Here is a 12227-nt window from a genome sequence, read left to right on the forward strand (position 1 = left end):
CCCACCCAGATCCTGCACCCTACATCCCACCCAGACCCCCCATGCCCAGTCCACTCCTGCACCCTACTTCCCACCCAGACCCGGCACCCCTACCCCACTCCTGCACCTTACCTCCTGCCCAGACCCCATCCCCCAACCCCAGCCTTTCTCTTACCAACCCTCCCTTCCCGACCTTGCACCCCCAGCTCCCTCCTGCACCCTCCCTCCCAATCAAACCTGCTCTTTGGAAGCCCCTTCTCCACACTGCACCCCTCATTTTTGGCCCCATTGCAGAGCCAGGGGGGGCTCCACGAAACCTAATAGCCGCTGACCCCAAAAGAGTGAATCCGGCCCTGGCGGTGTCAGTGCTAGAAACGCCGTCCTGTTTGAAGCGAGATGTCAATTAGGGCAGTTCCTCCTTCTTTCTGTCCCCCTTCCACGAGCTAGTTCTGCCAACAGTCGTCCTGCTAGTGTGGGTGGGAGCGGCCACATCGAGCGCAACGCACAGCGGTGCTGAGAGCCTGCAACTCCCGTGGGCTTCCGTGGGGCTTGGGGTGCGGGACACGTCTGGGAATCTGTGCTCAGTTTGGGAACAATGCCCTTTCCCACCTGGGGAGGGGGCCAGTGGAAGGATCCTGGAGGGCTTGGCAAGAGGGGCAGCCCCTACTTTTTCCCTGTCTGCTCTTCATTAGCAGGACACCCGCCTGGAGTCAGATCTTGTCTCTTTCTGTTGTCTGCCTGGGGCGGCCTCCCTCAGCGCTGCACTCCTGCCCTCCCACCCTGCCATGGGCCTAAGCAACCCCCTGGATCGGACACCCTGAAGCGACGGGAATGGGCTTGGATTCCTAATCTGGCTCCAGAGCCAAACTGGATCCAGCCCCATCCTGCTCTCCACCAGGGCTTTGTGGCTCTGGCCCCTCTCTTGTTGTGATGAGCTGAGAGCACCGTGTGAGAGAGGGAAGCAGCCTGGGCCGGGGGGGGGGGGGGGGGGGAGGGCAGAGACAAGAGCACCTCGCTGCCATAACTGGCACCCACCGGCCTGTCCATAGGATGGTTGGGGCGGCCGCTCCAGGTCCTAGGCTTTGGGGGTCGCTGCAGCGGCCACTTCAGCTGTCCTATGGATGGGACCATGCCTGTGGGGCAGCAGCAGAGGTCGGTCCCCCCTTCCACACTCACCACGGTGGTGGGAGCTGGAGTGACCCAGCAGCCTGCTCCGCTGCCCTCTCCCAGCCCCCTGCGCTCCCCTTCTCCACAGTGTGTGTGGCGGGGGGGCGAAGGGGAGCGCCGTGGGGCCAGGGCATTTTGCTTCCTGCTCTTATGGTGAAGCAGAGCCCAGTGGGCTAGGAGAGGGCGGCAGAGCCGAGCAGGCTGTTGGGTCACTCCAGCGCCGGCTGCTGCAGTGAGTGTGTGGGGGGAGATCCCCGCACCAGGTCCCCTGGTAATCCCCCGGCTCGCGTTGCTCGGGGGAGGGAGCTTCAGGCAAGGGGATGGGGTGTGGGCAAAGTTTGGGGGAAGGGCTAGAGTAGGGTGGAAGCAGAGGCAAGACGGGCATGGGGCTTGCAGCGGGTGGGAGGAAGTTGCCCTGGGCCCCACACCTGGGGCATTGGGGAGGGGGGTTGCCCCAGGCCTAGCACCCCTCCCCCCAGCGACAGCCCTACTGACAGGGCCCTCAGCTGGCATGGCAAGGTGTGAAAGCAGAGCTCAGTTCAGACATGACATTCATGTTAAAATTCATGCATCTGACGAAGTGGGTCTTTGCTCACGAAAGCTTATGCTCCTACACTTCAGTTAGTCTATAAGGTGCCACAGGACTCCTCGTCGATGTTAAAATTCGACACTCTCCAAAAAGGAATGAACAAACACTCAAACTATCTTACCCATTACCAAGACAGCTTCCCCAATTATCACCTCTAATACCATTAACTCACAAACATCCCACTCTCCCCACCTCTAATATCATCAATTCACAGACACTTACCTTCCTCCCCCCCCCCCCCCCGCATTCCCCTCCTGTTCTGTAATGTGATTTGTCCTTTTCATATGTGTTCATTTTTTTAAATTGTATCCTTTGGTATATATGGCTGTGACAATTTTCTTCCACTATTTGATCTGAGGAAGTGGGTCTGGCCCACGAAAGCTCATCATCTAATAAACCATCTTGTTAGTCTTTAAAGTGCTACATTGTCCTGCATTTTGCTTCTGCTACCCCAGACTAACATGGCTACATTTCTAGACTTTAAATAGGCTGCCTCCTTTCGCCGGCATGGTGATCAGGAGCATGCGGCCGTTGAATAAGGTTCCAGTGAGACAGGATGTATTTTGAGCTGGTGACAGGGGAGGGGACCCAGTAACACAGATCCAGCACTTCTGTGCCGAGCTTTTCATGCCAAGGAGACGCCAGGATGCTTAGGGACAGCATGTCCTTTAATGCCCTCTTCTTCATTCCCGACAGCGCTCTAGAGGGTAACCAAAATGCTAAAGGGGTTGGAGCACATGACCTATGAGGAGAGGCTGAGGGAGTTGGGTTTGTTTAGTCTGCAGAAGAGAAGAGTGAGGGGGGATTTGAGAGCAGCCTGCAACTTCCTGAAGGGAGGTTCCAAAGAGGCTGGAGAGAGGCTGTTCACAGTAGTGACGGGTGGCAGAACTAGGAGCAATGGTCTCAAGTTACAGTGGGAGAGGACTAGGTTGAATATTAGGAAAAACTTTTTTCCCTAGGAGGGTGGGGAAGCCCTGGGATGGGTTCCCTAGAGAGGGGGTGGAACCTCCATCCCTAGAAGTGTTTAAGTCTCAGCTTGACAAAGCCCAGGCTGGGTTGATTTAGTTGGGACTGGTCCAGCCTTGGGCAGGGCGCTGGACTTGATGACTCCTGTGGTATCTTCCAGCTTTAGGATTCTAGCTAGGAGGAGTCTCTACCCTAACCCCCTGGCAGAGAGGGGGTTGACCGGGGTAGGGCTTTGCAGGAAGCCGTGTTCCTCCTCTCTGCCTCTGCTTTCTATCGCCGTCCTCCCGGCTCACGCTCGTGAGTTGGTGAAACAGCTCTGTCTCCAGGTGCAAGCGGGTCTGTGTGACACAGCGGGGGCAGCGAATGGCCCTGGCCCCCTCCCTCAAACTAGCCCATTAGGCAGGCATCAATCCTCAGTTCTTTGCCCCCCGCTGGGCTGAGGCTGAAGCAGACCCCCAGGTATGGGCGTTTCTTTTGAAACGACCGTCACCTGGTCAGTGGCTCCAGATGAGAAAATCTTCCATTGGAGAGAGGAGTGGGGCTGGTTGTAAAAACAAAACCCAGACAAAGGCAGGTCAGGTCTGGGCCCGGCTGGTCTGAAACCTTGGTGCTCATGGCAATCCATTTGTAGGCCATCTCTAACGAGTGCTGCAGGCAGCCCTGATCTTCCAGGTGCACTGAAACTCCACTGTGCTAAGATTAGTAGTATTACAGGAGCACTGAGGGGCCCTGGGTAAGATGCATTTCTCCCCAGGGCCATGCATGCACATCGGCCCGCTCAGAGCATACAGTCCTAATAGGCAAGACAGTCAAGGGCTGGGAGAAAGGCTGTATTACTCCTCCATTTCACACGCAAGGAAGCTGCAGCGTCCAGCGAGTTAGGGTGGGATTGTCGAGAAGCCCTAAGCTGGTCAGCCAACATCTTGCTGATTTCCAAAAGGAGCTCAACCCCTTTGAAAAAAATGCTGTGGCTTGCCTGCCGTCACACAAGCAGCTGGTAGCACATCCAGGGATTAAGCCATGTCCCCAAAGTCCTAGTCTAGCGCTCCTAATTTCCTTGGGAGCAACCTTTCTGCACAGTGGATCAGAGGAACCGTGTGGGATCTGAATTCCCCAGAGGTCTCCTTGTGGGGTGGATTCCTTGTATTGGCTGAGCCTTTGATTCACTCTTCAGTGATACCCTGCAACTTTCCTAAGGCCAGGGTTCAGCTCAGTTCACTCTGTTTTTGTTGAGATTTCGCTAGCTGATGTTTTCTTGGTGCTGTATAGTATTATTATTATAATATGTTGCTTTTCCTGTGCAGATGTTGCTGGAAAAAAAAAACCACTGGCGGAGTTCATGGCCTCCCCCTGGCAGAGTCCAGAGGATGGAAATTCAAACTCATTATATATCTATTATATATAGTCCTGCTTCTCTGCCTCTCTGTCTTCCACAAAGAGGAAAGTTTGGGTCCTTCCAGCACAGCTGTGTTGGAATCCCAGCGTCCATAGGGACCTTGTACGATTAGCTCTTTCCAGTCCTCGCAGTAGGCTCATTTCGTGGTCACATCTGGGGTTCTCACACTGAGATGCAAACAATGCCACCCACATCAGATGGTCACCTGATCGCTACAGCTTGAACCCTGGCCGCTTTTGCTAGTTGTGTCTCGCAAAGAATACCTCCATCCCTGAGTAACATCCCTTCTCTCCTAGATGCTCCAGTGGGTTTGACCGATACCGTGAGGAGTGGCTGTCGCATGGCTGTGGCCAGGAGGTGAGATCCAGCGCAGGGTTATTTCCCTTGTGATGACACCAGTGTCCCTCAGCATCCCAGAAAAGGTGGAGTCTGCTCCACCTCTCTCTCGTGGTGAGCGATTTAGGGAGCATCTGGAATTCTCACTCGGACCGTTAGTTCACAGACCTGTTGGTAGCCATTTGGCTCCTGAGACAGGGTTGAATGGCTTATGCCGCAGACCACAGGAAAAGAGGCCCAGCCCTCCAGAGATGAAGACTCAATGAGCTCTACATGGTCCGTAAGAACGTACGGACTACCATTCTGGTACAGAGCAGTGGTCCATCTGGTCTGGTATTATCCCTCCCTGCTCTACCAGCAACTGATCCATTTTGACCCGTATCTCACCTCCCTGCCTTAGTGGAATGATGGACGGTCCCTATGGGCTAGTATTCTGCCTTCTTGCTATACTGGAAGACACCACCGGTCCTTCTAATCTGGTGTCCTGTCTCTGGCATTGGCCAATTCTGGATGCTTCAAAGAAAGGTATTCTGAAAGCCTCCAGAAAGCACTTGAAGGTGAAATCCCATTGAAGAGATTTCTTCCTGAACCTCTGGAGCCGGGGTGGCCAACCTGTGGCTCTAGAGCCACCTATGGCTCTTCTGACATTAACATGCGGCTCCGTGCTCAGGCACTGACTCCAGGGCTGCAGCTACAGGTGCCAACTTTCCAGTGCTCAACTCCTGGCGCCACCTCCTCCTCCTCCAAACGTATTGCGCCCTCGCTCCTTCCTTCCGCCACAGAGCTTCCGGAGGGCCATGAAACAGCTGATTGCAGTGGGCAGAAGGCGCGGGGAATAGGATTGCCACGTGTCCGGTATTAGTCTGGACAGTCCAGTATTTGTGGCTTCTGACTGGTAAAAACCCCCAGAAAATACCAGCAACCCTAGCAGGGAAGGAAGAGGAGGCACTGGTTGGTGGGGCTGCTGGTGGGCAAAAGATGCTGGAGACGGCAGAGGAGGCATCCGATGGGGACTGCTGAAAAATTACTGTAGCTCTTTGGCAATGTACATTGGTAAACGGTGGCTTCTTTCAGGCCCAGGTTGGCTACACCTGCTCTGGAACATCATTATTATCTACCCCGGGGCATGAACATGTTTATTCCTTGCAATTTCATTCCTAGCTTTTGTAAATATCTCCACTCTGCCTGAATGAATCTGCCTCAGAAAGATCAGCTCTGTTCGCACATCATATTGGTTTCCCCCCGCACCCAACACCCTCAGAATCTTTGCTTTATGCCCTGTTTACCGGCTGGGTTGATTTAGGCACAGAGAGTTTCTCTTGCGGGAAGATTACGGGGAAGAGCAGTCTTACCTTCCCCGTTTGTCTTTTCAGTCAGACGAGAGGACCTGCGAGGACTGGGCAGACACTGAGAGTGAATACTCCCCAACCCCAAACAGCCCCTTCACGTCATTTGAAGATGTCACTACCTCCTCTCTCTTCATTGGCAGCCTCACCACAGAAGGTACCGGTAGCTGGGAAGGGGGTGAACAGTTGGGGAGGGGAGGCTAGCCCAGGGCTAATGGGAAAGCAATAACCGTGCTCTCTGGGCACATTGCCCCAAATGTCTGTCCCTGGAGAGATTTTCCCTCCAAGGCCTAGTGGAATGACGTCATGTCTGAGAGAATACAGTTAACGTTCCCGGCCACCCAGCCCTGTAGCTCTTGGCACCAGCAGAGGAGTGGGGCAGAGAAACGAGAGATGAGAATAGAAAGGGGGACAGGGATCTAGAGGGCGGTGTCGGTCAGACCTCCCCTTAGATGGGAATGCACAGCTGCACTGCCGCCGCCTTGCACTGGGGGCATAATGTGACTGCAGAGCATCAGAAGACTCTTCTGAATAACCCCCGTGAGATGGGGCTCCCAGGCACGGCGAGTGGGTATAACCTTTGATAGAGCTGGGAAAAAAAAGCAAGTGATGCTAGACTCATCTCTGAACAGGCCCCCGCTTCTTTAGACATGGAGCCACTGAGTTGCTCCATGTCTCCTGCCATGTATTCTCCTAGTTTTGGGACTGGGGTTTTGATTTAAACTCTTCTCCAAAGCTTCCCCTTGGTGTAACCCCCGGGCTGCAGTGCACAGGGGAGAGGGCAGACTAGCTGTTGGTAGGCCTGGCGATGCAGGTCTTTGTCTTCTTCTAATGGCTGCTTTTTTAGCTCAAGCAGTAGAGAACCCATGTTCGATCTCCACCGGTGACCTTTGGCTGGCAGTGCTGTCACATCGTGGGTAATAAATCCACATGTGTGCATAGGGCCCTACCAAATTCACAGCCCATTTTAGTCAATTTCACAGTCCTAGGATTTAAAAAATCCATACATGTCATGATTTTAGCTATTTTAAATCTGAAATGTCAGTGCTGTAATTGTAGGGGTCTGACTCCTGATTCAAAAAGGATTGGGGGGGGGGGGTCACAGTTTCATGGGGGAGACCGGATTTCACAGTCTGTGATGTGCTTTTCATGGCTATGAATTTGATAGGGCCCTGGTCATGTGCATTACCCTCTGGTCCAAAAATGGAATTATCTCCTGTATAATAAGCCCCCAAAAAATACCCTGAGTCTTTTGGGACATTCCTGCCTGTTAATCCTATTAACACGTGGGCTGAGTCCTACTAGCAAGTATCACTTCAGTTTCACGGTTTAATATTCCCTCATGCAAAACGCTAATTAGAATCAATAGAAAGGAACATTAGTAATTGTCCTTCAGCAGTGGAGAATGGAAGGGGAGGAGAGTGCGTGGCTGACAGAGTCAACTTTGAAAAGAGCAATTAAGGAAAGGGGGAAAAAACACCACTACTGGGATGAATTTCCAAGTCATGGTTGAGTCTTGGAAGAAGAACAAGAGGCTTTTTGTGACACATTCAAGCATGAAATTAATTTGTAATCTTGGACGGAAACAAGCAGCCAGCTGCGTTAGGCAGCGAACTTTATCTGGAGAGGCAAAGCAAAACGGATCCCACCCCTTAGCATCTTCCCTACCCAGCCCGGCTCTGCTCAGTGGAGATGTTTGTCAATGCAGCTGACTAGCTGGCGTCCTGTCATTTATTTCAGCGCAGGGGGAGGGAAGGGGGAGGTGAAACAGAATCCAAGCCAAGCAGCAGAGAAATCTGGGTCAGGATTTTTGCTGGACTGTCTCATAGGTGCGCATGTCGGACAGGGAGCCTCCTATAATGTGCCTGTGTTCCCTTCCAGGCAGAGATTAAGTGGAATTGGCACTCGGGCTCCTCATGGAGTAGGTTAACATCCCTTGCCTTACCTATCTGAGCCAGCAGAGAGCTAGCAACATAGGTGATCCATGTTTCAGTAAATGGCGCAGAGTGAATGTTAAGAGAGTCTTATGAGTGCTTACTTCATTGGTGTCTGAATTTTCCAGATCTAGGCTCTGGGGAATTTTGTGTGCGCACTCATGAATCAACTAGCTTTTGCCACTCATATCCACTCCTAGCAGAAGTCTGGCTAGGTCAACACAGGTTTGGCGACAAAAGCGCTGTCAACATGCAAAAGTTGCCAAAAGTAAAAACCAATCAAACCAGTTTTTCTGTCTCTAATTGTCGACATTTCATGGCCACATTGTTAGCACCCCTGTGGACAGAAAGAGCAAAGCAATGTGGGTCTGCCACTAAGCACCGTGGGAGTGCGCAACATAGTGCTGTGCATTTTGGGAACATGAGAAAACATCCCGGGAACCACCTCTGCTTCCCAGCACTTCCGGCTTACTTTCGTGCTACTTGAATGTCAGTATTTGCTGCAAACTTCAACATTTGCCGTGAGAAATCCTGGGTCCCATAATTCTCTCCCATGTTGTGATTAATGCGCTTAAGGCATCGCGCCTTGCAGCACAGCTACTTCTGGGTTTGATATTTGACGACAACTCAGATGAGGATGAGAATGACGACGACAAATTGGCAATGCATTGGGCTATCGCAGGTCACCTGTGCACCCTAGACCATCACTTTGGGCTAGGGAAATCAGCCCGGAGTGGTGGGATCGCATTGTCATGCAGGTGTAGGGTGTAACACTGGCTACAGAACTTTCAACCATGTAAAGCAACCTTCCTGGAACTGTTGTTATGAGCTGGCCCCTGAACTGCAGCGCAAGGACACCAGAATGAGAGCTGTTCATTCAGTGGAGAAACGGGTTGCCGTTGCTTTGTGGAAGTTGGCAACTCCCGATTGCTACCGTTGGGTGGCAGATCAGATCGGAGCGGGGACATCCACCAGCAGAGCAGCACGTATGCAAATGTCAGTAAATCCCATTTGGCTGCGTAGGACTGGGGCTCGGGGAAAGGTGGATGACATAGGGGCTGGCTTTGCTGACATGGACTTTCCAAACCGTGGCGGGGCAAGCGATGGCGCACGTGTACAGTACAGTGGAGACTTGTGGAGCAGGCGCACATGGGAACAGTTTGTAATAGTCCTACCCTGGTCCACAGGCTGCTGTTGCTCTGGCAGAGCTATTACTCCTGAGGTTAGCAGGCAAACCCGGGCTGAGCTGCTGTGTGCTAGCGGGGGCATTTCAGCTATTTAAATCTGAACTGTCAGTGTTGTAATTGTAGGGGTCTGACTCCTGATTCAAAAAGGATTGTGGGGGGGAGGTCACAAAGTTATTTGGGGGGGTTGTGGTACTGCTATCTAAAGTTTTTCTTCCTATGTGTGGAATAAATGTTGTTACGTGCACCAAGGCATATGTGGATGTGCACCACCAACAGAAACACATGCTCCTTGTGCAGTTAAATTCTGTGCCACCCTGCTTCCAGCAGCGCCGCATGAGGAATGGTTTGGGAGAGTGTCATACCACGGCCGCGGGGAAACGGCAGCCCTGCCCTGGGAGCTCTGTGAGAAAACTGAGAAGTACGTCAGGCAGCGCTTCGGCACCATCGCCCAGCAAGATTCAGCTGAGATTGGTGTGCTCATCGATGGACGTATCGGAGACCCAGGCAGGGCTTAGCCCGTTCCCAGAGATTCGGCCTCCATTCGCACTGCACCACTGCCCCCCGCCCAGGCTGAAAGAGCAACTTTCTGCCCCTCCGTCTGCCCGCTGCAACAGCAACTTTCCACCTGTGCTTTTTCAGTCCACCCCACCCCCATCCCATTGCAATATATAGCAATTAACTCTCCCCCCGCAATGGCCACTGTGGCCCTTCTTTGCTTGGCTACACTGGAACAACTAAACACCCGATATATCCCCTCCCCACCCCGACTGCAGTAGTGCATCTTAGCACCCCATGACACCCTCCCTCGGCTGCAGGAGAACGACTAAATGCCATGCAGGGTCCCAACTGCATCACCCACCCCGCCTGCACAGCAACCGGCCCTGCGTCTCTTCCCGTGCGTCATGCTGCATGTCCAGTTGCTGAGAGGCCTCACAAACGTTGGGACTGGAGAAGAATTCCTCGCTGGTTGCCACCGGATTGACCCTAAGCCCTTCGTCCATTTCCACCTTGTCAACAATAACATCCCTCTCCGGGACAAGTGTTTCTGATGTCTCTGTGCTATGGGAAGTACTATGGGAATTAGTCACACTCTCCTTGGGTGTGGGCGTGGGGTCTTGTGACAGGGCATCTGCCCCACACTGGCCCTTTAAGGGGTTAAAACCCAGCCATGGAGCCAACAGCTGCAGCAGATAGCAGCCAATTGGGGCCCAGCTGTGGGGAGTATAAATAAAGTCTCATGGAGCGGCGCAACTTACTCTTGCTATGGAGAAGGAGGGACCTGGGTGCTAGGGAAGCTAGAGACTTCCTGATTTAAAGCTGAGCTGGGGGAAATCAGGCAGGTCTGGGGAAGCACTGGGCAGGCAGGCTGCAGGGCCTGAAGCAAGGCCTCAGAGTATTAGGGCTGCAGAGAGGCAGCCAGGATAGGCCAAAGCAGCAGGTCCACAACCCCTTGCCAGTGATGAGTGGCCATTACAGACTGCAGTTTGCCCCTGTGGCAGTGGTAGATGAAGACTGGCAGTGGGTCATTGAGGCAAGGGGGGCATATGGGGAATGGGGGTTCCCAGAGGGGGAGGACTCCATCGTGTGGGGACACTGTGGTAGGCCAGTACCCAGGTAGGAGGGTCCCATGGTCTGGGAGAGATGTCAGCCCTGACATAGAATGGAGGAGAACAAGTAACTGGGTGGGACACCAGCCAGAAGGGGGCGCACTAGCACCAAAAATGCTAATTCCCCGAGTGACCAGCAGGTTTCTTTATAGAAACGGCATGTTTTGGGTGCAGTACCAGACGGGCTGTTTGCCTTCTTCACCTTCTGGTATGCCTGTCGGAGTTCCTTTACCTTGGCTCTGCATTGTAGGGTGTCTTGCTTGCACCTCTTCTCACACAGGGCTGGAGAAAGGAGACCGTACTTCTCCCCAGTTCCTGCAGGTCACTTGTCACTGTGATTCGCCCATTCTTCACCCCACACATGGATAAGATCCAAAAGCTCTGCATTGCTCCAAGCAGGAGAGTGTTTTGAGCGATACCCACCCCTGGCTCACTAAGACACCAAGAGCACCAATACACTATGACCCAGTTAAAGGGAAATGGATTTTTCAAGTTCCTGGGATTTGCAGGTGGGAGAGGCACACCTGTGTACCTCTCTGCAGAGCAGCAGAGTTCAAAGCACTGGCCAGAGTGGCTAATCAGGCATTGTGGGAAACATGCTGGAGGCCAATAGACTCAACAAAAAACCTGCTGTAGTACACACTACATGACTGTCACAATAAAGGCGGGGGAGAGACAAAAGTCTCATGTGGAGGTAGAAGGTTTTTGTTGCTAAAAATGGGGGGACATCGCGACTTTTGGTTCTGCCTTGGGCAGGGGACTGGACTTGATGACCTCTTGAGGTCTCTTCCAGCTCTATGATTCTGCAGCATCACAGTGTGAATGCTCTTTGGGTTTCTGGCGATGAAACTTGCAAGGGTAGACAAGGCCTCTTCTATTGCACATTGCATACAAACATAGAGCCCAATCCTTTATGCATTTGTTAACATGCATAAGGCTTTCATGCTGAGAGGGCTTATTTGAGGAGCAATGCATCAATTGCCACATTCCCCGAGTGAGACTGTAAACAAAGACCCTGACATTTTATTTCACTGTTGTCTTGTTTTCTGGGTGGCTTTACCAAACTGAATGAAGTAAAACCAAACTACTCTAAACTGTAACAAGACAACACAAAGAGGCATGTTTTAGGGGTGGAACTGGTGTGGAGAACAGAACTCCCCTAAAGGGGCTACTAACTTTCCTACCCCTCCCCCCCTTTTTTTCTTTTTTCTTTTGTTTCCCTCTCACAGATGACACAAAGCTGAATCAGTATGCAGGAGGGGATGGTAAGTCCTTACCCTTCAGTCAGATTCTTCCTGAGAGGGGATGAATTATGTGAAATCAAATGCCTGGGTTAATTACATGAAGTGGTTGTGTAGCCATGTCTGTCTCAGGATATTAGAGAGGGTGGGGTAATATCTTTTAATAGGATACGGCAATAAGATGGGTGAGGTGATATCTTTTATTGGACCAACTTCTGTTGGTGAGAGAGAAAGCTCAAAACTTCTCTCTCCCACCAAAATAAATTGGTCCCAAAATACCTCTCCCATCTTATTCTCTTATTCAGTCAAAGGGGTGGGCAGATTTAACGGGATGCAAGTAAGATCCACATCCTGCTATCTTCACTTGGGATACTAATACTGCCTTGGGTTGGTAAAAACACAGAGAATTGAAACCATCTGGTTATGCTGAAGTTGTTTGTCTGTATTTGCCCATTTCTCAGCTCTAATTAGCTGGTGGG

At 52.2% G+C, this 12227-nt stretch overlaps 1 protein-coding gene across 4 annotated transcripts in view; it reads left to right on the forward strand.

The window, feature by feature from the left end:
* The window catches only part of PLXDC1 (plexin domain containing 1), a 66939-nt gene that overhangs the window by 41844 nt on the left and 12868 nt on the right, over positions 1–12227 (forward strand). For 3 of the 4 annotated variants that reach the window (XM_075911686.1, XM_075911684.1, XM_075911683.1), the window contains 3 exons: positions 4394–4454; positions 5807–5936; positions 11737–11772. In XM_075911686.1, the coding sequence (XP_075767801.1) occupies positions 4394–4454; positions 5807–5936; positions 11737–11772 (227 nt within the window). The remainder of the gene's footprint in view (positions 1–4393; positions 4455–5806; positions 5937–11736; positions 11773–12227) is intronic. The other variant, XM_075911685.1, reaches the window with a different exon arrangement.

The sequence above is a fragment of the Pelodiscus sinensis genome, chromosome 29, assembly GCF_049634645.1.
Source record: "Pelodiscus sinensis isolate JC-2024 chromosome 29, ASM4963464v1, whole genome shotgun sequence".
NCBI classification, from domain to species: Eukaryota; Metazoa; Chordata; order Testudines; family Trionychidae; genus Pelodiscus; species Pelodiscus sinensis.